At 34.3% G+C, this 26786-nt stretch overlaps 3 protein-coding genes across 3 annotated transcripts; 1 reads left to right on the top strand and 2 right to left on the bottom strand.

Annotated features, from left to right (window-relative positions):
- Nucleotides 1-10042: 10042 nt before the first annotated feature.
- Nucleotides 10043-11395, bottom strand: LOC130621322 (zinc finger MYM-type protein 1-like). The gene is made up of 2 exons (XM_057436620.1): nt 10562-11395; nt 10043-10513 (listed from the first exon to the last, which is right to left on the bottom strand). Exons 1-2 carry the CDS (start codon nt 11393-11395, stop codon nt 10043-10045), a joined length of 1305 nt encoding a protein of 434 aa, XP_057292603.1.
- Nucleotides 11396-12834: 1439 nt separating this feature from the next.
- On the top strand, nt 12835-21126 carry LOC130622535 (uncharacterized). The gene is made up of 5 exons (XM_057437997.1): nt 12835-13018; nt 19153-19493; nt 20039-20167; nt 20243-20407; nt 20975-21126. Exons 1-5 carry the CDS (start codon nt 12909-12911, stop codon nt 21037-21039), a joined length of 810 nt encoding a protein of 269 aa, XP_057293980.1. The 5' UTR covers nt 12835-12908; the 3' UTR covers nt 21040-21126.
- A 1400-nt stretch (nt 21127-22526) lies between these two features.
- On the bottom strand, nt 22527-25015 carry LOC130622533 (uncharacterized). The gene is made up of 2 exons (XM_057437995.1): nt 24504-25015; nt 22527-24150 (listed from the first exon to the last, which is right to left on the bottom strand). Exons 1-2 carry the CDS (start codon nt 24965-24967, stop codon nt 23334-23336), a joined length of 1281 nt encoding a protein of 426 aa, XP_057293978.1. The 5' UTR covers nt 24968-25015; the 3' UTR covers nt 22527-23333.
- Nucleotides 25016-26786: the final 1771 nt, after the last annotated feature.

Below are 26786 nucleotides of genomic sequence, written 5' to 3'. Positions count from 1 at the left end.
AGGTAGTGTCGTGCGGCTCCCATCTCATTTTACAGCTAAAACGTTTTGCCAGTGCCAACTGCCTAGTGTCAAAAATTGCCTCTCGTATTACTGCTTACCCTGGTACCATTTCCATACCTTTTACCGTAGATAGAGAAGTGAAATTTCATAAAAATTTTCAATTAAGGGCTATTATCAACCATTGTGGCAACTTAAATAATGGTCACTACACAACCATAGCTTTCGACCAACTGGTTCACAGGTGGATACATTGCAACGATAGAGCAGTAATTTTCTGTGATGACCGCCTTATTAACAGTCACGAGTCATATGTTTTCTTTTTAGAAGAGCTGAGATAAGAATGTTTTAACCAGAATGAGGCAGCAAGGGGTCTTGACTACACTCAGTCTTGTCTTTGGAGATTGATGACTCCACTTATTACCCCAGTTAAAAATAAAAATAAAATAAAAATTAAGTTAGCAGGGTTGATCACACATGATCTTGTCTTTGAAGAGTAACGACTCCACTTATTAACAAAGAAAACAAATAGCACAGTTGAACAGAAAGTGGTCAACGTTTATTTTAGGAAGATAAGAATGTCTAGTTTCTGCTGATGACCGTCCGCGGATCTCTTCGAGGTGATCCAGCTTGTCATCCAGGGTACTTAAGTTCAGAAATATGGGTCGAAACCTACCTGCCCTTGGTTAAAGTTTTGTTCATCTTTTCAAATGTGTTTTGTCCTTTTTATTTTTTTTTTATTTTTTTTAATAATTCCTTGAAGAAAGGGAGAATTGTGCTTTTAGAGGCGTTTTCTCTAGTGAAGTACAACATCTAGCTTATTTCCAAAGACCTAACAGGTTGAGTTCATCATTGCGGTTGGCTAGCCACCTCTTTGTAAATTTCAAGTTTTTTTTAACTATTTTGACCTTGCATTAATCACAGCTTGGCTAACTTCATCAACAAGATGGCAACAAAAGCACATTCTTTCACTATGAAGTTGTTTCCACCAAGATATTTCTCTTTCCAATTATTGCTTTTTGGATTATTTTTACCAAGTAATTTCACGATAACCTAATTTCTAGGTCTTCCAGTTTTTTATGATGTCTAGATCGGTCCAATGATGATGATCATCATCATCTCTTACCATCCGTGCCAGGTCTACCAAGAACATCAGGTGCAATATTCTTACACCCACTGTTCTCGTTGAATCATCGTCCACGATTTTTTCTTCTTCATGCACATTTTTTTATTTTGTTTTCCATTTGTTATTCGCCTTCCATTTGTCATCCTCCTTTCCTCTGTTTTGTGTGATTGTTCGGGTTTACTCCAATTGGTTGTACCACCTTCATTAATTGACATGGATGACATCAGTCAAAAACAAATATATGACGCACAAAAATAAAATTTCCATCCACTCCAAGAACTATACTGGGACCGTTCTAACCTTTTGTCTTTTCTTCGGTACAATATGTTGTCACCATTTCCATAATAAACTTCACTATATCTTCTAAAATTATGCTATAATTAACGTCTTATTCTTTCACGTGATTCAGCATTGATAATGAGATGACAAAGCAGCTAGCTGCGATAATACTTGTCTTAAGACAGGTGGTTATAGTTATGAAGAGGTTGCACCCTCTAAAGATCCTGCAATGATGACCATTTAGACCGTTGGGAAGATAAATATTCGTACGTCTTACTACAACGCAATGTTTCATAGACAGAAGAGTTTTTATGGTTTTGATTGATATTTACCATTTTCATTTCACCTAATTGGATTATAAGGTTTTGTTGTCTTTATTACTAATATTAATTAGGTGTCTTCGGCAACACTTGAACGTTGTTAGAAACAGCGTCATTTGCTTCGTGTCCACCACCACCAGTCCTGTCGGCGGCCTGTTGGAATGCAACAGACATGACGGTTTGCACATCTGATGCGGTGGCGTTTTTGAAGTTGTTCAAAACAGCTTCTAAAATGTTAAAATAAATGTCAGTACACCAGTGAAGCTATTTGCGTACATACTTAGTAAAACTTCAGGGCGGGATTAAAAAAAATTGCTTTTCCTCTAATTAGAATGAAACTAAAAAAACCCAACTTGTTAACATACTCAAAAGTAATTTCAATAAACTTCATATCAAATAAAACTGGGTTAAAATAATTCTAAGCAGGAAGTTTTAAAATAAGATTTTATACTCACTTTCCATCAACAGAAGAAGATTGGAAAAATCCTTAAATGTTATAGGGTGTGTTTTGAATTAGAAAAAACTGTCGGACGTACGATCGATACTTTGGATGGTAATAACTTTTGAACTCAAAGAAAATAATCCCAAAAATCTTTTTTATTCTTTCAATATTGGAGGGAACTAATTTGTACAACAGTTAAAATTTAAAATAATATTGCTCGGTTTGAAAAAATGGCAAATGATGTGCACTGTCGGACGTACAGGATAAAACTGACGACAAAAATCTATAGAAATACTTTAAATTTTTTATCCAATGTATTGATTTCAATGTTGAAAATTAAATAATTTATGATTTCATGTATGTTAGCTAACAGAATATATCATAATTAGAACTTTCAGTAATATTTTTGACTACAGTATTCCTAAAAGTTGATTAAGAGTTATGCTGTCGGACGTGCGCTGTCGGACGTACGCTGTCGATATATTCACTTCAATTTTAAAAGGATTTTTGCCGTTCAAGACTTAGGCTAAATGTAAACTTTTCGATTGAATTCAAATTAAATAGATTTTTGACCCTCATTCTTCTTATATTTGATTATAAAACAGATTCGTACCTCCGAATGAATCAAGAAATCTCCTAAAAGTTCACACCATAGGGAAATAAAAGATACTTTCTGTGAGCTAGACTTGGATTTACATTGGTTGTTAGTTGTGTTGTTTTAATGAATCTTGTTAAAAAAAACAGGGCAAAAAGTACGTTAAATCAAAAACTGTCGGACGTACACTTTTTAATTATATCACCGTTTACCTGAATCGCTATGACGAGTTTGAATGAAACACATCATTTTTATGTTATTCATTAATACTTAGACTACTTCTCATGTTTTGAAAACAATTTTACTCACTAAAATCTTATTTTCAAGAAAGAATTTACTGTCGGACGTACGTTTAATTTATTTGTAAGCGCATATTTGTCAAATATCAGATTTAAATTTACTAGAAACAGTGGCAAAATGACTTTATCAAGGAAATAAAAGTTAAAACGTCAAAGTGATTCTGTAATAACATTTTCATGAGTCTGGACTAACGTTAAGAACTGTCCTACAGTCGAAACACAATAGTAAGAATGGTGTAGGGGTCCGTATAATGAAGTTAATTCATAATTAACAAATTTTACGCTGAAAACCGGAAGATATAATGTCTATAATTGAGCTCACTTATCCTTTTATGCGAATTTTATTTTTTGACGTCTGGCGTTACCTAATTCAAAACACACCCTATATTGGGACATACACCCGTTGGTCATAACTCTGAAATCAGAAAACAAAACCTTTATTATTGTAAACATTTACAAGACATGGTACTTACATAAGCAAAAAGAAGACAAAGGGGCGATACAGACACTTAAATTAGTCTAAAAAACTAGATAATAATGTTCATAACTCGACTTTGCCTATGAATCTGGCATTTCAGGGAAAGTTTACTTGATAACTGTTAAAGCTATAGAGCAGAAAGTACACACATAATTAGTCTATATGGATATGATTGTAAAGAAATTCATTCAATTTATCTTTAATAACTACTATTTAATTCTTTTTTATTGGAAATGCTGTCTAAACAATACATTTTTATTCATTTTTTGTATTTAGAAAAATTGAACGTACAACTGAAAACGACAACAACATTACCATGCTCTTGTTCGAGGAAGTATCTCCCAGCTTCATCTCTAGCGACCACAGCTATTCGTGTGTGTCGCATTCTCTGCATTCTTCTTCCATATCTATTTCCTGCTCCCGACCAACTTCTTGAGCATGTCTCGCATCTCAGTTAGGATGAAAAGTCTCTTGAATTTGGAATTCTATCGAGATCTAATTAAAAGATTAAGCATGTCTTTTTTATTTCAACACTTTTACTCCTTAAATATAAAAGTTAAAAATTATCGCATTGTCTCACTTTTTTCGGACAAAGGAAAGGAAAGCGAGAACAAGCAGCATCATCTTCAATCTCTATACATTTACGTTTGCTGGCACTGCTAATTGGAGTACCGCTACCTCTTTCTTCAGATCTGACTTTCGAAAGAACTATAGGTGAAGTAAATGCATGATCGTTAAAAAACAACTTAAACCTCAAAAATACAACTTAATAAACAACTATATTAAATACGCTCACCATCTACCTCCTTGCTGTTCATCGCAATAAACCTTTTCTTTCTTTTCACAAGATGATATAAGATTATGTGATGCATTCAATGTTACATCTGCATCAAATGAAAGTGATGAATCAGGTAAAAATGTCAGAGTTTTATCATAACATTGCTGACACTATTCATACACTATCCATTTAAAATAATTACTAAAACAATTAATACTATTAAAAGGTCAGACTGAAAAAATATACATTGTAAGTACAATGCTGCTATTTTAATATTTTGACTACAAATAGGACGATATATACCTTCAGAACACAGACACATTTTTTTTTAAATAAGAAATCCACACCAACAAGTTTAAAATCTTTGAATTGTAAGTATGTACCAGCTTTATAAAACAAAGTTACTCAGATTAGAACGTATACTTTTTGGTAATTTTAATAGAAACAATTTGTGGGAATTTAAATAATTATAAAAAATCGAGACAGTTGTTGCTCTTGAATACATGCATACATGTATAAGTTTTAGCTAATTATAACTTCATATTCAGTTCAAAATCAAGCTTTACCAGAAGTCGTCCCTGCAACTCTCGAAGCTGCGGCGCATAACACATATTACACTCAGTCTTGTCTTTGGAGAGTGACGACTCCACTTATTACCCCAGTCAAAAATAAAACAAAATCAAATAAAAATTAAGTTAGCAAGGGGGTTTGATCATACTAGGTCTTGTCTTTGGAGAGTGACGACTCCACTTATTACCCCAATTAAATAATAAAAAAAACACAAAAAAAATATTAGCAGGGGGGTTTGATCACACATGATCTTGTCTTTGGAGAGTAACGACTCCACTTATTACCTGAGTTAAAAAAAAAGAATAGCACAGTTGAACAGAAAGTGGTCAAAGTTTACTTTAGGAAGATAGGGATGTCTAGTTTCTGCTGATGACCGTCCGCGGACCTCTTTGAGGTGACCAAGGGTACTTAGGTTCAGAAATATGGGTCGAAACCTACCTGCCCTTGGTTAAAGTTCTGTTCATCTTTTCAAATGTGTTGTGTCCTTTTTATTTTTCTATATTTTTTAATTAAATACTTGTAAAAGGAAGAATTGTGCTTTTAGAGGCATTTTCTCTAGAGGAGTACAACCTCTAGCTTATTTCTGAAGACCTAACAGGTTGAGTTCATCATTGTGGTGGCTTGCCACCTCTTTGTAAATTATTTTCTTCAACTAGTTTTCCTGGGGCAACCTCTGCCCCTGTATTGCCCTCAGGGCATTTATTTTTACTGGCCACTTAATTACTCCTTCTGCCGCAAATACCCACGATGATGGTATTGTTGCCTCTTGCTCCCTACCGTTTAATTTATCTACCCAAACGCATTTCGTGTATGCCATTTTTAACCTATTTTAAAACAAATAATGAAAGAGAAGGTTGAAATAAGATTTACATTAAAATTATTTTGAACACTATTTTATAATAATGTATCAAAGAAGTAATACAGGATGACTCAATAAAATGGCCTAAAATTAAAACAAAATGAAAATATCATACAAAGGAGCTGTTATACTACCTAAGTAGAAAGTCTTCTGGCAATAAATGCTACTGATGAACTTTTTCTATATGTACATTACTTATATTGCTTAAAGTAAACCTTGAGTATATTATGCAGCTTAAAAAGTTAGCTATATAACAAGTCTTTTTAAATTTTTCAAAAAGCTTTTTTTGTTCTCAAGATATTTACATTTAATGAATCACAGATTTAATTATGTTGCATAAATTATGATGTATTGAAGTATTTTTTTTGTCATCAGTAATTTTAGACCTGTTAAGGTATGTGCATTTAAACATTATCAATGCATAGATTTTATAAAAGTAAATTGATTAATATAAAGAAAAAAAATTATGTTAATCAATTAGCTAACTTTTTTCAAGCTGTATAATATAAGTTCGACATCCTTTTATACCTTTAACATAACATAAAATCAAAATTCTCTGTGTATACATAACTAGAAGAAACGTTAAATAACTAGAACTAACATTATAATTAATATCTAATAAAATTTAGTTTAGTTCAAATTAATGAAGAAGTGGAAACAAGCATTACCGTCTTCTATCTGGTATGCAAATAAACTTTCTATCGAAGTCAATACCATCAAGCCATTTTTGACCAAATGACTTGCAATTAGAGCGAAGCAGAAGTATGTTAAATATCTTTGAAGAACATGGTTTACTAAAAACATCACCAAATTGATAATCTTTGTAAGTGTTACATGAGTATCGATTAGCCTTTATCTCTTCTAGTGACATAACATTGTTTCTATTCGTGAACCAACCATCCTTACCTTTGCACCAAAATTTGGAATATTTTTTCTTCGCCTTTGAATGTAATAAAAACTTTTCAGCTTGACGCTTACAAATTTGTACCAATGGACTTTTTCCTGGTCTCAAAATGTACCTGATCACAAAATGTACTACCATATATGCTTAGACAATTGGAAACAAAACAATGGAGAAGATCTTTAGCAAACGGCCAATTGCTTTGCCGGATTTCTGCATCTGAATTTAAGAGTATTGATACACTTAAAAACAAAAAATGTTCATAACTTTTTTTGTGGTAAAAGGTCACGCAATACAACGGGACCACTATACAACAAAAACTGGCGGAATTCTGTTGCTTTCCAGTATTCCAGCTTATCAATGGAACGTGGCTGTCTTAAAAACTCCGAAGGAAGACATCCTTTGAAATTGATCATGTTTGTTGAAAACTGTTGTTTCAAATTAACAGAAAGCCTTGCCTTGGAACCAAAGGACGATTGGGTAAGACCCTTCAATAATTTCTTCACAACCTCAAGTGTAACTACATGCATATAGTTTAAGACAAAACCATGAATGCATGAAAACCCTGCATTGATAAGTGGAGAAATTTGCTTTTTTTTTTAAATCTCCCATTCAGGAAAGTATTCCAAAAAATCTCCAACAGGTTCAGGTTTATTAGCACCAAAATAGAGACCAACAGTAAATATTTCACAGTTATTAAAAGCGCATAGAATGGGCCAAACAGACTTTGGGCTTGACTTGTAAAGTGGCAAACCATCATTGTTCAAAGAAAGTTGGATTATGTCACATTCTCCTGGATTATTAGAAAGCAAAATTCTTCGAATTTTACTCTCCAAACGAACATACACGTAGTCACCACCACTTTTCTTTTCAACTTGAATTGATGTTGGAGTGTGCAGCAGAGTTCTTGCAGTTAATAGGAGATCCTCATGTCCATGCAATCTTTAAACTGATATAAGGTGGTCCACTGATTGATGTGTCCAGCTATCATCAAGTGCACATTTTGCTAACGATCGCGATAAACTTGGCTCCTTATTGCATTCCTCAGTATTCTGTAACCCGATGTCATCACTAATATCCATATCGGACAGCACGAAATCCTCATTATTACTGCTAGATGTACATTCCACATCTGATGATAATATTTTATTTATATCAGCATTGTACGCTTCGTTACCAAATTGGTTTTAGTGATTGAAATCTTGAGAAGTTACAAGATATTTCATCTTTTGATGAAGTATTTTCGTTAATATAAGCTAGTACATTTTTTTCTTTTTCTCCACTTTCGAGCTCGATCAGCCATGGCTCTAGTTAAAACAAAATAAATTTGAACAAAGATATATGGCAGTGAGGAAAGACTTGTTTTGCTAACTAATTAATTTCACAGACTAGCTACATGGTGTGCACAAAGTATGAACACACTAATTATCTACTAATTAATCTAGAAATTACAGTTGCTTTTTGTAGTGCATGGTAAGTATTGCTATATAGATGAATTCCGTTGTTTACTTCCTCAGCGGTAAACTGTTTTGATGGGATAAAAGATAGGGATTCTAGGTGAAGCAAAGTAATTATCAGTCCATTTCGTTACATGTAGGCATTTAAATGAATTTAAATAAATCAGAATGCATAAATCAACACTTGATATTTTAAAACCTCAAACGAAAAGTATGTAAACAAATACGCCACGCAGGACATTATCTATACTTCATTTACAGGCATAAAAAGCTTGCAACGTGTGAAAAAGTGTTTTAAATTTGTCTGTGCCTCAATTAATTACTATTATATAATTACAAGTTTTTTCTCACTCTACAATATTTTAGTCTATTTACGAGGCTTGGTTTAAAATGTAACGATTACATATAGTGTATATTACATTGCGCATAAAGAAGAGACTTCAGATGAAACTATAATTTTGAAATTTGACGAATGCCTGCCTAAATACGGTTAAAGTTTGAGATACAAAAGCATCATTGCTTATATTTCAAATACATGCGAATTCACTCAATTTATGCATAGATAGCAAGCTATTTTTAATTGAAATTTCTATTTTGAAAATGAAAATACAAAACTACCGTACAGATTGTCTGTAAAAAAGCGGAATGTTTTGAGTTGATCGAAAACATCGCCTAATCTATACAACTTTATTTTCTTTTATGAAAGAATTTGCAATTCAATTTGACATTGAAAAGTGATTAAATTAACAATTGCACGTCTTTGAGTATCAAACTTTGTGACCAGACAGGTTTTTTAATTTTGAACTGTGGCACATGTTAACACTTTCGAGTAACTCATATGGTTCCGCTTTATTCCGGACACCCTTTTTTCAGGTGGATACATTGCAACGATAGAGCAGTAATTTTCTGTGATGACCGCCTTATTAACAGTCACGAGTCATATGTTTTCTTTTTAGAAGAGCTGAGGTAAGAATACTTTAACCAGAATGAGTCAGCAGGGGGGCTTGGCTACACTCAGTCTTGTCTTTGGAGAGTGACGACTCAACTTATTACCCAAGTCAAAATTAAAAATAAAGACAGAATCAAATAAAAATTAAGTTAGCAAGGGGGTTTGATCATACTAGGTCTTGTCTTTGGAGAGTGACGACTCCACTTATTACCCAGTTGAAAAAAATAAAAAAAATATTAGTAGGGGGGGGGGTGATCACACATGATCTTGTCTTTGGAGAGTAACGACTCCACTTATTACCTGAGTTAAAAACAAAGAATAGCAGAGTTGAACAGAAAGTGGTAAAAGTTTATGTTAGGAAGATAGGGATGTCTAGTTTCTGCTGATGACCACCCGCAGACCTTTTCGAGGTGACGCAGCTAGACATCCAGGGTACTTAGGTTCAGAAATATGGGTCGAAACCTACCTGCCCTTGGTTAAAGTTCTGTTCATCTTTTCAAATGTGTTGTGTCCTTTTTATTTTTTTTATATTTTTTTAATTAATTCCTTGTAAAAAGGCAGAATTGTGCTTTTAGAGGCATGTTCTCTAGTGGAGTACAACCTCTAGCTTATTTCCAAAGACCCAACAGGTTGAGTTCATCATTGCGGTGGCTTGGAACCTCTTTGTAAATTATTTTCTTTTCTATAAACTAAAAACTAACATAATTGCTAAAAAGATACTTGTGTTCCTTTTGTTTTTACAAGAACGTTTCCTTTTAATTTGGCAGTTTATTGAAATTTACTGAAAATTGAAATACGGTGCTCGGATCCACTCACAAAAATATTAGCAACATCAACGAGGTCTAACGCATCAGTTCGATCTTTATGTACGTGTAACATCATGATATGATTCAGACGTTTTTGGGTCATTGTACTGTGCAGGTACATTTTTGCACGGCACAGTGCACTAAACGACCGTTCACTTGTGGCATTTGTCGCTGGGAAAACCAGAATTAATTTTGCGAGTCAAAATACTTCAGAGAAAAGTGTTTTTTGCCAACATGAAGACCTTTTAAATACTTCACCACATCAGTGAAATTTACATCTGAATTAATTTTGGGAAAGTCTTCCTCGAACATTGTTAACTTTGACTTCAAAAGAGATCCATCGAAATCGCTGTTGTAAAACTGTAGCACCTCCTCCAACTCGGTAGAGAACGGCTGTTTTCTGGCAGCTTTGAGAATAAGCTCTTGAAACGCAGCATATTTTCGATAATCTTCTTGATTGAATCTTTCTTTGATGCAATTCACAACATGATCCAGGGCTTCGTAATAGTGCTTGCGGTAGAGATCTTTTGGTTTATCAAGTTGAATTGGCTTGGCAGGTCCATAACCATGGAAATCTTCTAACCTCTTCGGAGTACCGCGTTTTCTTGGAAGTTTCGGTTCATCCACGTCCAATGATTTGGCTTTTGAGCTGACATTCTCCCAGAAAAGATCGAAATTTTACTCGCTTCTCAATTTTTCCAATACTTTGATAGTCAAATTGGCACAATCTTGGCCCTGTACAGCTGATAGAGTAGAACTTTGAAGCGTTTTACTTAAATTGTCACTATGAGACAAGATAAGTTCTCCCAAATAAACACTAAAAACATAGTCAAATGATCTTATACAAGCATCAACACCCCGGATGCGAGCTTTCATTTCGGTATCTGAACAATTATTAACAACCCACTCCCAAAGTTCCTTTAGATATGTGTAATTTCTCAATATGGTTCCTAAGGATTTGGCACGAACTGTCCAGCGAGTTGGACATAACAACGTTATAGTTTCAATTCGATTCTCGTTGGAGTTGATGGTTGCAGCTTCCTTCTTGATGGCATCAAGTATGGCGTCTCTCTTTGGTGATTTTTTAATCAGCTTTGTAATTTCAAATGTCGTTTCGAGAGCATCCTTCATCACGTTACTGTTCTTTATTGCGTCACCTACTGCCACGTTGAGTGAGTGTGTGTAGCATTGAGTAAATAAAGCTTTCTCCTCGATGTCTTTGATCTGCTTTGCGACTCCCGATTTCTGTCCCTTCATTGTCGAACATCCATCATACCATTGGCTACGACATTTGTTCAAAGAAATGTTCATACTCAGCCATATATCTTTAATCACGGCAACGATAGTATCAGCATTGGTGACCTCTAATGAATGCAGCCCAATGAATTCCTTATGGGCATTCGAATTGTCATCTACCAACCTTATGCATAAAACAAGTTGTTCAGTGTTCGATACATTCGCTGTTTCATCGACCATAACTGCAAAAAACTCTACGTTGATGATCTTACTTGCAATATCCCGTAAGATCTTTAGTCCCATAACCTTTAGCATCTCTTCCTGCATATCGGGACTTGTATGGTTACTCCCTTTACGTTTAACCCGCTCCAACAAGGAATGTTCGTCTTCTCCGCGTAGCCGATAAAATTGAATCGCGTTAGATTTAAGTTCTCCATTACTGTCTCCACAGATTGGTAACGCTTGACGTGCATAAATTGTATCCTTGACAGGATCTTTAGCAAGGCTTGACGAGCGGCTGATTTTTCATCTGAGTGTTTTTCGCTAATCAGTTCACCGACATCCACTGTAATTGAAGGTATGATAACTACACACGTGACTGCATATATGGCATTTCGACTGTTCAGAGCAAAACCTCGTTTTTTAGTGAGAGCGTCCTTCCAGTTAGTGTAGCCAGAAGATATAAATGCAGATTTAGTTGTGTCATCAGCTGTTATCATATGTCCCTTGTTATATGCAGTGATACATGTGTGACAAAATGCACGATCATTGGACTCATCGAAATGTAGCCAAGGGAATTTTTCGAACCATGTCTTCAAGAAAAGTCTTGTAACGATTTTCGAACTTCCAAATTTACGATCTGGAAAACGAAACTGTTTAGGTTGATTTGGACTTTCACCAATTTCTGGAACGCCTTCAAACTTTATTTTCGCCATGACTAAAAAATTAAATTCACATTCACATAATTTAGTTTTTACTTCACCATCAACAAGCGAACAAACGTCCACGAACAAAACAAACGAAAGTGTTTTTTTCGAATGCAATGCAATGATTTCCCATTTATCCTTTTGTTTTATTATTTTGTTTACAATATGCTCTGGCCTCAAATAAATAGCCTTTATAAATTTATTGTTTTAAACTTTTGTATATTTCTTATTTCTGAAGCAGATGATAATTTCACCATTATTCAATTTCTTGCTCGTATATCTTTTTGAAACAAAATTCTTGATATTCCGACAAACCCCTAACAACCCCTTGTGATTTGTTCAAATAACGCGCATTTTATGTGATGTGTAAAAGAAAAATATTGAAAACAAATTTCCTTGGCAGTAAAAAAGTCCTGCGGCCAAAACCGGCGTTGCCGTGGTGCTTCCGCCGGGCCTGACATTCAACCAGTTAAAAAAGATTAACTATTTTCATTTATTGTGTGTACACATTCTATTATTTTCATAAAAGCAATTAAAGGCTAGTTAATGATTGCAAAACGAGATCACGTTTTTGTTTTAACTCGCGTCATGTCAAAGCTGACTAATAAAAAATTTAGTTTACATTAATGTAAAATGTAGACAGCTGAAAATTATAATTTTATCAAGTTGCCAGCTAGATGACAATTACAAAGGTGTGGCATCATTATAAATCTCATTTCTTTGCTGTTTCATATCAACTAATGTTTGCTAGAATCGACAGAAAAGAAGGTGTGATCTTTCAATGTAAAAAACGTAATTACATTTTAGTTAGCTTGAATCATACCAAGGAATAGCTAAAAAGGTCCTTTAAGTGTTATAAATCAACTTAATGACTTGACGGTACGTGTGAAATGAAGGGAAAACATTTTGCGATCACTGTTATACTGCTTCCGTTGTTAATGGTGAAGAAGTGCCAAGCATATATGCATCCAAACATACTTTGGGATCCAAGGAATCCAATGTGAGTAAATTTTAATTATTATTGAAGTTTTCATGTACGAAAATAATAGCTTTACACAGAAAGGGTCACAGTTGACATTATAAAAGTGTGTTCATAATACAATAATAAATGATTACCCCGGGCTGTACCGCAAAATATCCCCCGGGGTCTAAGTGCCTACCGAGCTTGCAAGGTCGGTGCAATGACTGAGGGCGATATTTTCGGTACAGCACAGGGTAATTGGTTATTATTGTATTTGTTAACCGTCTAAGTTAGATAAAAATAGAAAATCAGAATTTTAGTTTAGTGTTCTTATAATAATATAATTCACTAGCACTACTTTTGTTAACACTCGAGGTCAAAATTCGAAAGAGTCCTGTCTAAAAACAAACAATCCATTTAGAATTCGAAAGTCCCTATAGAATAAAACTTTGTAAACAAAACATTACAATGTTCGACACGTACAGAATAATGTGTAAAGTTGAATGCGCAGCTAAAATATAGTTACAACGAATACTGCAGTAATTTTTTTAACTAGCTAGCTAGCCAAGTATAACATGGGCTTCAACGAATTCTATATTGACTCGGTAACCACAAAGCTGAAGGAACGAATCAGGAATTGAGAGGAGATGTATTTTTTATGATTCCGTCGCCCTGCATTTAGTATTTTTGATAAAACTGGATATCAGATCATCGTTTCTTTATGGACAATGTACCTAGTTAACTAGCCATGTAAAAGAAGCATCCAGACAAATGTTGGTGAATCTGGTTATTTTAACTGTTAAACTTGACATTGTTTTGTTTTATGAAAATGTTTTTATCGATAAATTTATTGTAGGAGTTAGATATATAATCATTTCTAATGCTTCTTAAATATTTTTTTCGTGCTTGTTTACATTTTAAGCTACCATTTTTCTTGACGACGGGCAATACCGCAAAATATCGGCACGTCGTCAAGAGCGCTAAGCCAATCAGAATGCCTAAAAACCCGTATTGCCTGCTTGAAAAATCCAGACGGTTAATAACACACAAAATAACATAAATTTATTTATAGTAGTTGGGAACAAAGCAAGCAAAAAAGAGAGAGGAAATTTTATAAATTCAAGCTATGACAACAACTATAACAAAATTATGTAAAGGCTACATAATTATCTCGCCATTACAGCTTTGTCTTTTCAATTTACAGTTTAGATAAATAGAGATCAATTTTAACAAGCGACATTTCTATTGCTAGGTTTTTACATTACTTTAGCTCACTAAAGAGATGTGCACAAAGTTTACCGTCATTGGGGAAAATCTTACTTACCTAACGGTTGGCTCTTTATGCTCTCCTGCTATAAGTGTGTTACCTTATTAGCAATAAAACACTGCAATAGACGCAATTCTTATGTAAATTATAACAGAGAAAATACCTATGCAGACGGGCGCAAATGCATCCACTCTTTTAATCCAACATTCTTATTCGAATATTGGGAAAAAAGAAACTGCAGAAAATGATGAAGAGAAAGGGGATATTTTACAAATATCATCCGTACACTTATGATCGAAGGTAAACAAGGATTCCGAGAAATGTTCTAGATAGATGTATTTCGAGTTTGTTCTTAGCAAGAATAATCTCTTCTAAGAAAAGACTCGGTGGAACAAGACCAATAGAAAAAATAATTTTCTAAACTCTCCCGTATTTAGCCACACTTACATCGTTCCAATCGCTGAGCTTTCAGTATAGAATCCCGGCGAATGCAGTAATGATACATTGTGGAGGGTGTTGTAAAGCTGTAGTTAGGCGCCTGACTTCATTAACGAAAGAGGGATGACTTCGTTGGAGTTACCGGCATGCTCTTGCTGCGATCAACAAAAACCGCGTAAGAATCTAGAAGTCAGAAAAATGGCGACTCTATTACAATTATAAGCATACACACTTTATAATTTTGATGGTTATTGCAGCTACAGAATTCGAATGTTTGTCTGCTGATGCTGGAACAGAACCACTTTTCTCCAAGGGATCCAGACTGAATCAGCCGAGGTGCAAGCTGACGAAACATTATTCCCTATATTTTTTTGAGGGATGATCCTTTCGCGCTGAAAGTATTTTTCTCGATAGGGTTTAAACGAAGAAAGGCGAGTTTATAACTGCAGACATAGTAGGGCTTGTAGAATTTTTGAAACTATGTTTGAGATTTTGGCTAAACAGATGCAGAATTTTTTTTAGTATTATTAATCTTAACCAAAATATGTTCAAGATGTCAACCTTTGACACTCACGCTACACAACATGTTGAGCAAAAGCCCTAATTCAGCCTAACTTTTTTTGCTAATAGTATTTTGGGAGACAGAGAAATTGCGGATGGCGGATGGCGTTCTGACAACCCCACTGAATCGTTTTATTCCCTGGAAGTTCCTTGAAGGAGACACAATGCAAATTAGCATATCAAATCCGTTAGAGACTTTTTTATAAATAATGGGAAAATCGCAATGGAAGTATTGCTAATTGGAAGTAATAAAATAGATGTGTTTAATTTTGTTTATCTATTACTGTTTTGTTATCCGGTCTTTTAAAGAAAAATGTAATCGAAACTATAAGAACAAAAATATATCTAATTATTGTTTATCATGATCGTGTAAGTTTGTGCTCCTTGTTCGGGCTGAATGATGCTTGACCTTGGCCTTGTGGGGTGAATATTGAAAGCTATTTTTACTTGGGGTTTCTGTACGTTGATGAGATTTCGGAGTAAAAAACTGCCCGATGTTGGGACTGATGAGCGCCGATGAATTGTTGCACAGGTCGATAATAATATTCAAAATGGTTTCTTTCACCTGCTTCTGATATGTACGATGAAATCTCAGCTTCAAATAGACCGTCAGATATGCGTTTTTTCGTAATTTGTTTGCTGCTTTTTTTCAAAATCAATAATTTTTCGTCCACATACATTGCAAAATAATTTTTTTTTGTGGCGGCGATTTATTCTTTTCTGAAGTAACTGCTCTTGCTGTTACGGGGTTTTTTCTGCAATCGACGTTTTTGAGGTACTGCTGTTGTAGTTGACACCTCTTTCTCTATCCTCTTCTGGTAAACTAATTTTTTTAAGTGTCTATACTCTTAGCTTTTGCAACTGCAACTGAAAAGGATATTTGGTCGTAATGAATCCAATTGCTTTTCGATAATTCATCAGTACCTTGTCGTTTCTTGGTTGCCTTCTTTTTTGTCATCTCTCGTCCTATCTGTGTCCCCAAACCGATTATCGTTCATCCTAAGTTTGATCGATCTCAAAGTTCATCATTTAACACGATTATTTTCTTCTTTTTTAATTTTCAAAATTTGTGAGTCAAATGCATCCAACATTTCATATTAGATCGAACGTTTACGATGTTGGATTAAATTTTGAATGCGCCGCCTAATGTTAGCATGAAGAAACCATGAATGTGCCAGTTTGTTTCCGATCAGCAACCCAATGTTCGATATGACGTATCTCAATGAGAAAGAAAATGATTTCCATTTTTATTGTTATGATGTTTTTGATTCTGTTGGGTGATATTCTTACATACAAACATTATGTTATTGCAGATGAGTACGAGACAGATAAGTCCAGTTTTATCTTCAAAAAAATACGTTCCTGTCATAAAAGTTGAGTTTTCAAAGTTGATGAAAGTTTTTTATCAATTTAGAACACAAATAGAAAAACAAAATTTAAACAATTCAACAGTTGAAACGAAAACGTATAACGTAAGAAATAAAACCTGAAATCGTTGTAATGTTGAAATTGGAACTAGATGTTGACCTCAAAAATCAGTGATTATGACATGAGCAACAAGCTTGCTATTTCACGACCGTAGTCTTGTTTCCAAAGACCTCACAGGTTGAGTTCATCATTGCGGTGGCTAGCTTTGTAAATTATTTTCTTATAATATACGTAAGCTTGTTTCGATCCATACATGGCATTTCCGCTAGCTTTAAGCACAAAATTATGCTTAGAAATACTAAATTGAATTTACCCACAAGTAACTACAAAGCAGTGGTGTGACCTAAAATGTGAACTCGTCAATTTTGAGACCTGAGTTAAGTTTTTCCCTGTTTTAACCTTATTTTCTTCCTAGAAAGTACGCATCAATTCCCTCGAAGATGATTTTTTTTAAAATGTAGGTGATAAAACAATAAAAGCAATCATCAAGTTCTGAAATGATCCCAGCATTCTTGCAATACAGAAGAAAGTTAAGGTTTCACATTTCTCCTTTTCTCACGTAGAAAAAGAGAAAATGCAAAGAGAAATAAGAAATCTCAATCCATGAAAAACTACACAGAAATCAGATGTTCCAACGAAACTAAAAAAAGAAAATGAAGATATTTTCAGAATACTTGACAAGATACTTTAATAACACGGTGGATACCGCTAAGTTTCCTGATGAGTAAGTTAGCAAATGTAACACCAGTCCATAAGAAAGGCTCAAAGCACGAAAAAGAAAAGTTTAGGCCAGTAAGTGTGCTTCCAAATACCTCTAAATTATTTGAGAAGTGTCTTTATAATCAAATGTCTACGTTTTTTGACAACATTTTGTCTAAATTTCAATATGGTTTCAGAAAAGGCTATAGTGCCCAGCAATGCCCCCTTGTTATGCTCGAGAAATGGAAAAAGGCTGCTGACAAAGGAGATCACTTCGGAGCTCTGCTTACTAACTTATCAAAGGCTTTTGTGTGTCTCTCACACGAACTTTTGGTTGCTAAATTAAATGCTTATGGATTTAGTCTACTATCCGTTAGACTTATCCATGACTATTTATCAAATTTTAAACAGAGAACGGGGGCTAGTTCAACTTTCAGTTCTTGGCTTGAAATAATTTTCGACGTACCACAGGGTATCATATTGGGACCTTTGTTATTTAACATCTTTTTGTGCCATATGTTTCTTATTATTAGTGACATTGTTTTGTAAGTTATGCGGACGATAATACCCCGTATACAACTGCTGAAACTATCAATTCTGTGCTAGTTTTACTACACATAGCGTCAAAAGCTCCTTTTTCAGTGGTTTAGCAACAACAAAATGAAGGCGAACCCAAATTAAAGCCGTCTTTCACTCAGGAGTAAAGAAACGACTGTTATGACTGTCGATAATTCTCTCGTTGAAAGTAGTCAATCTGAGAGACTACTTGGAATTAATTTAGATACGAATTTCTCTTAGAAGAGCAAAAAAGCTTCTCAAAAACTAAACGCAGTTGCAAGGATACCTGTAATGAGTGTTGAAAAAAGAAAAACACTCGTAAATGCTTTCTTTAAGTCCTTGTTCAATTATTGTCCACTAGTGTGGATGTGTTGTAATAGAAGCTATAATAATCGAATAAATCGACTACATGAACGTTCCCTTTGCATGGTGCACAATGATGAGGAGTCATCTTTTAGTGAATTGCTCATAAAAGACACACCTGTCTCTATCCATGTTAGGAACATCCAGGCTCTAATGGTAGAACTATATAAAGTAAAAAATAATTTGGCACCAGTTCTCGTAAGTCAAGTCTTTGAATTAAGATCTGCATCGGCCAATAATTTCCGAACAGTTAGCGAATTTAAAATTCGTAGAGGGTGTTGGTGTCCTTTAATTTGTTCTATTTGGATTACGTAACTGAGTCGCTCTCTCTGTTTTTGTTTCTTAGTATTTAAACCAGAGTGGAAAAAACAGAAAACAAAAAAAAATTTGTTTTAACTTTTCTTTTTGCATTTAAATTTTTATGTCTAATATTTACTTTTCTATGATGTATATATATATAGTTGACGTAAATTAGCGCACTTACTGAGTACAGCTATGTAAAATGTACATGAATGTATATATTTGCAGTATTTGTCAACTGCAAATAAAGTTCTAATAATAAATAATAAATAAAACGCGCTTGAAGTCGCTGCGGTATTTATTTAGTTTAGCTTTGGGGTTTAAATTGTCATATTTTGTCTAGCAACAGGTAACCGTGGAAATCAATCGAATGAATTTTTGGCCTAATTTTGTCGTGCTTTCGCATACTATGATATTCTTGTCAATTACCTTCTTAGAACACAGTCCTTTAAGATCTTTTTTCAAGGAAACTACCTTGAGACGAACGGAAGTGAAAGAGTGTCATTCATTTAGTCATTATTTTTCTATTCGTGTGTTGTTTAGCATTTCTTACCTTTAGATTTAACAATACTAAATGTGGATATACATCAAGAAAGTTCAGTGCTTATATTGACGACACAGTCACAGTTGTGTGTGGAAGTCCAAGAATTTTGAATACATTCACTGATAAAATAATAAATCCGGAAAAATTTTATTACAACATGTTTGTTACGTCGGATATTCAAACATATGTTAAAAGAGATGGACGAAAATCCAAAAAAATTTACACATGTCAAGTGAAACAAGTTGTGGAAAATAACGAAGCCCATTTGATGTTGGTTTCATTTTCGCTTATGTCAAAATTTAGAGGAGATATCAATGAGTGGGAAAATAAGTATGGAAAGACTTTTTATTTTTTCAGTAAGTTCATTTCTTTCTTTTATTTCTTTTTACTTAAAAAAAATATTTTAATGCACTGAAAACCCTAACAAAGTGGTGCGACAAATCAATCTTTTCAATTCTCTTCATCTACCTGACATCGTATAAGCGTTATACATATTCGATATATCAGCCTTTCACTTTTGGAACAATATTATGTTTCACAATGCAATATAAACTGTTTTATCTAGAAACATATCCGAGGTCAAAAGTATAGACCGACCTTTCGAGATCGAAACGCTGACCGAAGGTAGTACTTTTCGGAAGGGATAGATAAAACAGTTTATATTGTATTTATAAACTGACAATAACGCTTCCTTGTCCCTTTAAAACCAAACCTTTGCACCTATTTTTTTAAATTCATATTCGTTTTCCGGCCAGAAGTCCTATTTCAAAACCTCCCTCCGGTGCAAGCATTGGTTTTTCGTTGCTTCCCACGAAACGGCCACATTTTTTTGCGAGTTTTAGCTATAAATATTCTTATTGTGTTATGTGGAATGCTTGCTACTAGAGATATTTTTTTGCAGCGACTTCAGATGGAACGATAGAGAGTGTGAACTCCACAGAAGGAGTGAACGTCACTAAGGATATGCGGTTTCAATTGTTTATATGCAACAGCACTGCAAAGTTATGTCCTGGAAGAGAACGCTTAAATGGTAATAAACATGGAAATACAAAACCCAGTAGTAACAGTAGTATGTATTAAAAAAATTATTCTTTTTCTATTTTAGTGTGTCCCAGCCAACTAACCACGATGTCGCCTTTAACTGTGCAACCGAAATATCTTCCAAAGTGTACGAAAATAACTCTCTACATCCTCGTTATATGTCTTGTTTTGGTTCTTGGTTTTTTCCTTGGTATCGTTGCAGCCTTTTTGTATTTTTGTCACAAAAAAAGTAAGTTGCCATTATTAATGTTTTAACTGAGGAATTTGCGTACTGTTTTTGCACTAATATGCTGTACTTAACCTTTTTTCAGTATAATACCTGTAACATAGATTTTTATCTACTCTGACATAATTATACTTGTGTTTAACAAATAAAAAGAAAAATAGGTAATATATAAATTAAAATAATGAAAAAATTGAAAGCCTTTTTTGGGGAAAAATAATAACGTCAGCATTGATTTTTGATGTCAAATGACTTTATCTAAATGGTCCATGTCCTCATTTCCTCAAGGAAAGCAACATTAGGTCGTTTATTTTCTTCTTTTTAATAGCTACAATTTAACAATATAGCCGCTAGTCTTCTTTTCCTAAGATTTTATTTTCAATTTAAAATATAAACTTACTTAAGTTTATCATTGGAAATTCTCGAAATGTTTTCAAAACTTTATTCACCAATATTCTATTTATTAAAACATTGCTCTTTATACTTAATCTTTACACTTCATCGTCAATAAATTTATAAAATACATCTCTCCAGAGCGTAACCTAAAACAGAATAAACTACATTCTTGTTTAGATGCCATTAAAAGATTGCAAGCAACACAAGTAACTGTGCACATAACCGACCAGAATTCAACATGATATGCTTACCAACTCGAGATGCTAAATATTGTTTTTGTAGAAAAGAAAATGTTTTTTGATAATTGATTTGCTTGAAAAATTCTATAATCTGTTTATAGCTTTGATCTGGCGTTTTTTCTTACAGCGTTTTTTAGTGGAAAGCTGGCTTATTGGCAATAATACACTGAACAAAATCGGACATCAAATTGTTTGGTGTATATTATTTTTTCGAATTAATTATTCGTCCGCGTGATATATAGTATAATATACATGTATAGTACATCACTATAGTATACAATATATCTTGTATATCTTGTATAGTTGCGTTTCCTTTGTGATTTGAATATTATATTTCACTGCAACTATACGCCTCTACTTGCTTCATTGTACAAGATATATGCTAAACAAAACACGATGAACAAATAACTGCTACAAATAAAATTTTCAAAAGATAGAAAACAAATCATATGCAGCAAATTGTACCTTCTCCACTGAATTGTTTTTGGCCTAGTCCTTCAATTGCATTGCAAGAACACAGTTAAATTCACCCTGTCATACTGACAATACGCAACCTTTTCCAAAACTAAAGTTTTCATACATTAAGAATATCGAGAAAATATTGCACATTACATTGATGCAAAGAAAGATATATTCAATGCCATTTTATATCTTGAAAACATTTTCTTGGCAAGTAGCTACAATCCCGGTCAAAAATAATGGCAGTAAACCCTTTTTACACGTGTAGCAAGAGCAAGATAGTACAAATCCCCTTTCCCCCAGTATCAATGTTCAAAAGCTGTGCTAACACGTTTCCAAACATTGATAATGGGGGAGAGGGGGTAGGATTATACTGCACTTTTTGTAGCTTACTGCCAATATATTTTGACCGGGATTGTCTCTGAAATTTTCGACTTAGAATTTTTTTGTCAATTTTTTGGAGTAATTTTTTTGACTCAATTTTTAAATTAATTCTAAAGGTGGATACTATATATATGTTTTGAAGTATGTACCAGCATTGTTTCTTTTGTGCTATGCTAAAATTGGAAACAATAGAAATGCTAAAACAATGGGGCAGTTCTCGATAATCGCGAGATATTATAATATTCCGTGAAAAGTTGTAGTTAATGAATACGTTATTGTTACTAATTTTTGTGGGTATTAATTTTAACGCACTTGTGCCAAAAAAATTTTTTTGCGCGCAAAATTTAGTATATACAGAAGGAACGCGCAAAATGTTTTGCGTGAAAAGTACTACGTGCAAAAAAAATGAACTAAATTCGATGGTTAAGTCTATATAAGTATATATATATATATATATATATATATATATATATATATATATATATATATATATATATATATATATATATATATATATATATATATATATATATATATATATATATATATATATATATATATATATATATATATATATATATATATATATATATATATATATATATATATATATATATGAACTTGATACAAGAAAAAACAAACTGTCATCAATCTTCAAAAACAGACGTATTAAAAAGTATAGAAGAGATAAATTAATGTTGATCGAGCAAATTACAAACGTTGATTTATACATCGTTGCAAAAGAAAGGAAAAGGAAAACCAACGCTAAAGAGAATCTTATTTCTGATATTCCAATACCATCGCATGAACCCATCAACCTTACTGATGAGCCCATCGATCCAAATTTGTCATCTCTTTGCAGCAAAGGACCTTCCCTCATTCCATCGCTGTCCAGTATGAATTGGTTACAGCTTCTTAAAGATTTCGATAACTTCAAACATAGATTAAGAAGTCGAGCTTTCTTCCATTCTGAGACCATAACCACACACCTACAGATGAACCACACCAGACCAAAGATACCATATTGCCACCTTACGTAAAGAAAACGGTATCAAGCATCGCACCTCGTTCGAATTTCTACGAACTTGAGACATTTTTGAGTCGGTTTGAAAATGATCTTTTTTCTGATACGACTAGAAAACCACACCAATCAAATTTGACAAGAGAGAAAAAACAAGCTTTAAACACATGCACGATCCCGAAAACCAAACTATCCTTCGTATTCAAGATAAGGGAAATCGTTTCGTCTTAGTCAATAAAACAACAGATCGTGAAAAGGCACGTCAACAAATTGAAAGAAGTAACTTCATCGAGATTGACAACGATCCAACACAAAATCACATTGAAGTGGTAGATCGTTTTGTTACAAAATGGAAAAACAAAGGCGATTTATCCTACAAATGGGCTAACTTCATTGTCAACGATAACGCCCAACCTGGTAAAAATTCAACCCTTTACAAGACACACAAAGCTGGTACACCTGTTCGTCTCCTCACTACAGGATGCAACACCGCCATTGAGAATCTTGCAATCTTTGTTGAGAAACATTGTGCTCCAATGGCCGAATCGATTACTACAAGGATCAAAGATACCCAACATCTCTTGCAAATAATTGACAACTTGAATTCGAAAACGATTACCGACAACACCATACTTGTCTCATTCGATATCGTAAACATGTTCCCTAGCATCGACAACACTTTAGGAATAAATGCTGTACGTAGCTGTCTTGAAACCAGAGCAGAACAATCACCTTCAACTGTTTGCCTTGTTGAAGCACTGAAGATTTGCCTCACGCACAACAACTCTACATTCGATGGAAAGCATCTCATGCAAACGAATGGAACTGCCATGGGAGCTGCCAACTCTTGTTCATACGCTGACATCGCCATCAAATGCGTTGATGATGCTGTTCTTGCGACAATGGATAACGAATTTCCAGAGATCAAATACTTTGGTCGATACCGCGACGATTGTTTGTCCCTTTGGTGTGGCGATCCGAATCGTTTACGAACATTTCTCGATTTCATCAACACCTTAGCACCTGGAATCGAGTTCACAATGGAAGTCGGCGGGAAATCCATATGTTTTCTTGATTTGCGGATCGAAATAAAGGAGAAAAAACTTTCTACATCAGTATACTGCAAACCAACAAGTAGTCTTATGTATCTCCACGGCAACTCGTGCCATCCAAAACGCTTAAAAGATGGCATATCGCTTGGCGTTGCTACACGATTGCGTCGGATTTGCTCTTCAGATGACGAATTCAACCTAAAAGCGAAAGAATACAAAGCTTACCTTGCTGCTCGTAATCACGATCCGAAGGCCATCAAAAAAAACTTCAATGCGATTGAACAAAAAACAAGATCCGAAGCTGGCAAGAAAACTACCAAGAGCAAATCGAAAATGACCATATTCTCTACGGAATACAATCCATGCGGTCCGAATATCAAAAGTATCGTCAAGAAACACGTTGACTTGATATACGACTCACCGACGCTTGCTTCAACGTGGATCGATCATGGTTGCCAACAAAACGTTGAAAAACCTGCAACAACTAATGGTTCGAGCTGATCCTTATACTACGAGATCCACAAAAGACGACGAAAATCCTGGATACGTACCATGTGAGAAGAAATGCGATTCTTGCAGCAACTTTGTTGATCACGTCGACTCTTTTACCTGCAACGCTACAAAGAAGCATTTCAAAATCCGTAAACAGCTCACTTGTACTACCAAACACGTCGTATACATGTGCTATTGTCTTAAATGCAAAAAACAAGGCATTGGCTCCACAAACAGCTGGAAACATCGTTTGGCCAATTACAAAAGCCACATCAAGAACCAAGTTAAATCTTGTCAAATTGTCAAGCACTTCATCGAATGTTGCAACGATGCCGAAAATCCAACGAAATTTCTTCGCTTCATTCTGATCGATTATGTGGACAATACTGATCAACTTTCGAACGAAAAGATCGGAGAAATCCTGCTCGAAAAGGAGAAGTTTTGGATCGGTACGGTGTGCGCGATTCATCAAGGCTTGAATGGATTCCACGATTGGCGACGTACGAAACGTATACAGAAACATTTAATTGGCGATTGGTGACTTTTAATAAATTTTAAACCTGCTCTCCTTTTACCTTTTACACTCCATCGTAGTTTCTAGCTTTCTTTGATCTCCATCAAAGTTCTTTCATCTCCATCGCTGTTGTTTTTAACATTTTTTATTAGCTTTTTATTACAGCAATTATATCTTTTAATTACAGTAATTATATCTACCTTCATAACAACTTTTTTAGCAGATTCTTTTATCATTGTCATTTTCTGATGAAGTCTGTTGTAGACAGACGAAAATTTAAATAAATATAATTTTATCACTCAATTACAAATGCAGTCGTTCATCATTTCCAGCATTCCTGTGTGTTAATATTATTTTACATTGGAGTTTTGACCTAACTGGAAAGATTTGGTTTTATACTGTGTCAAATAAATAAGGTAGTGCTTAGCTCTGTAAGGGAAGATCAAACTGAAAAAAGACCTTGGTTATGTTTGTTTTGCATGTAAGGTTGGCACTTGTGCAAAAGCACAAAGGTGCCAGAACAAAATATTAAGTTTTTAAAGATATTTAGCTGTAATTTCCATGCGCCTCAGTGCGTCACTAATGCGTCAATCGTTTTTTGCATGTGTTTAACTGTTAAATGTATGCGTCACATGCGTCACAACATTTGTTTAAGAAATATGTACTATTCTTTTAAAACTTTGGATGTGACGCATTAAATTCCTTCACAGCGTAGTACTATATAGCTTGTGACGCATATGTGACGCACTTGTGACGCATGGAATATAAGAACTTTTAAATACGAACATAGTTTTTTTATATATATTATACATTTTAGGCATCCATGCCTTTGAGAACCGGGGGTGCAAAAACAGTGCGGGCAAGGTTCTAAGTCTTTCATCGATTCCTTTAGGATTTGTTCAATGAATTTAAATTCTCGTCCTCTTGAACTCATCATATCTGTTTCGCGTTGATCTCTGGTTATATTTTTCAACATGTTTAATTGAACCTTTGCTTGTAGCCAAAATTAGCATGGAATTGTCCCTGCCTATAACCATGTCAATGGCAAACTGGTTTTTAGGCCTTGGCAGGTATTTTATACCTTATTTTATACGTTATTTTAGGCTAAGATGAGAGCTTATTTCTTGTGTTGAATATCATTTGATTTCACTTTCGTTTTCTTCGAATTTTGGCGGCTAATTTTTCTTATCATTTCACTGCATTTGTTACAGAATGGTAGTTTCATAGAAGCTAGGCTCTAGTCCACGTGTGTGTGTAACAAATTCGAGTTACAGAGGCCGTTTTGACTTTCTCTGGGAAAAAAAAGGCCACAACTCTTTTCAATTTTTTTTCTTGAAATTCAGACAATCCCGGTCAAAAATAATGGCAGTAAACCCTTTTTACACGCGAGCAAGAGCAAGATAGTACAAAGCCCCCTTTCCCCCAGTATCAATGTTCAAAAGCTGTGCTAACACGTTTCCAAACCTTGATAATGGGGGAGAGGGGGTAGGATTATACTGCACTTTTTGTAGCTTACTGCCAATATATTTTGACCGGGATTGTAGCTACGAGTTTTCTTCGAACAATGCTGGAGGACTGATTTAGAGATGAATATCGGAAATTAATATCGAGAAATATAATTTATTGAACAGGAAGGTTCAAGAAAATGGGTAAATGATAATTAATATGTGGTAATCGACGTTTAAGAACTAATTTCAAGAGGCTATTTGCCTAGTTCTATGACAGCGGCAAACCGAAGTTTTACATGAATTCGCGCAAAATGAAAAGTCATTTTAGGGTCTATTTTACGTCGCACCCATTTTCTTGAACCTTCCTGTTCAATAAATTA

Source organism: Hydractinia symbiolongicarpus, chromosome 12 (genome assembly GCF_029227915.1).
Source record: "Hydractinia symbiolongicarpus strain clone_291-10 chromosome 12, HSymV2.1, whole genome shotgun sequence".
Lineage (NCBI taxonomy): Eukaryota > Metazoa > Cnidaria > Hydrozoa > Anthoathecata > Hydractiniidae > Hydractinia > Hydractinia symbiolongicarpus.
Note: the sequence above shows the minus strand (reverse complement) of the source record. Positions and strands in the feature narration are given on the sequence as shown.

Coding starts and splice junctions, on each gene's coding strand:
- LOC130621322 (XM_057436620.1), bottom strand. CDS start 11,395: ATGGGACTAAAGATCTTACGGGATATTGCAAGTAAGATCATCAACGTA. Junction 10,514..10,561: donor GTGCCAATTTGACTATCAAA/GTATTGGAAAAA, acceptor CTTTTCTGGGAG/AATGTCAGCTCAAAAGCCAA.
- LOC130622535 (XM_057437997.1), top strand. CDS start 12,909: ATGAAGGGAAAACATTTTGCGATCACTGTTATACTGCTTCCGTTGTTA. Junction 20,168..20,242: donor TGGAAGAGAACGCTTAAATG/GTAATAAACATG, acceptor TTTCTATTTTAG/TGTGTCCCAGCCAACTAACC. Junction 20,408..20,974: donor GTATTTTTGTCACAAAAAAA/GTAAGTTGCCAT, acceptor ATTCTTGTTTAG/ATGCCATTAAAAGATTGCAA.
- LOC130622533 (XM_057437995.1), bottom strand. CDS start 24,967: ATGTTTCTGTATACGTTTCGTACGTCGCCAATCGTGGAATCCATTCAA. Junction 24,151..24,503: donor ATCGCATTTCTTCTCACATG/GTACGTATCCAG, acceptor TTTCGCTTTTAG/GTTGAATTCGTCATCTGAAG.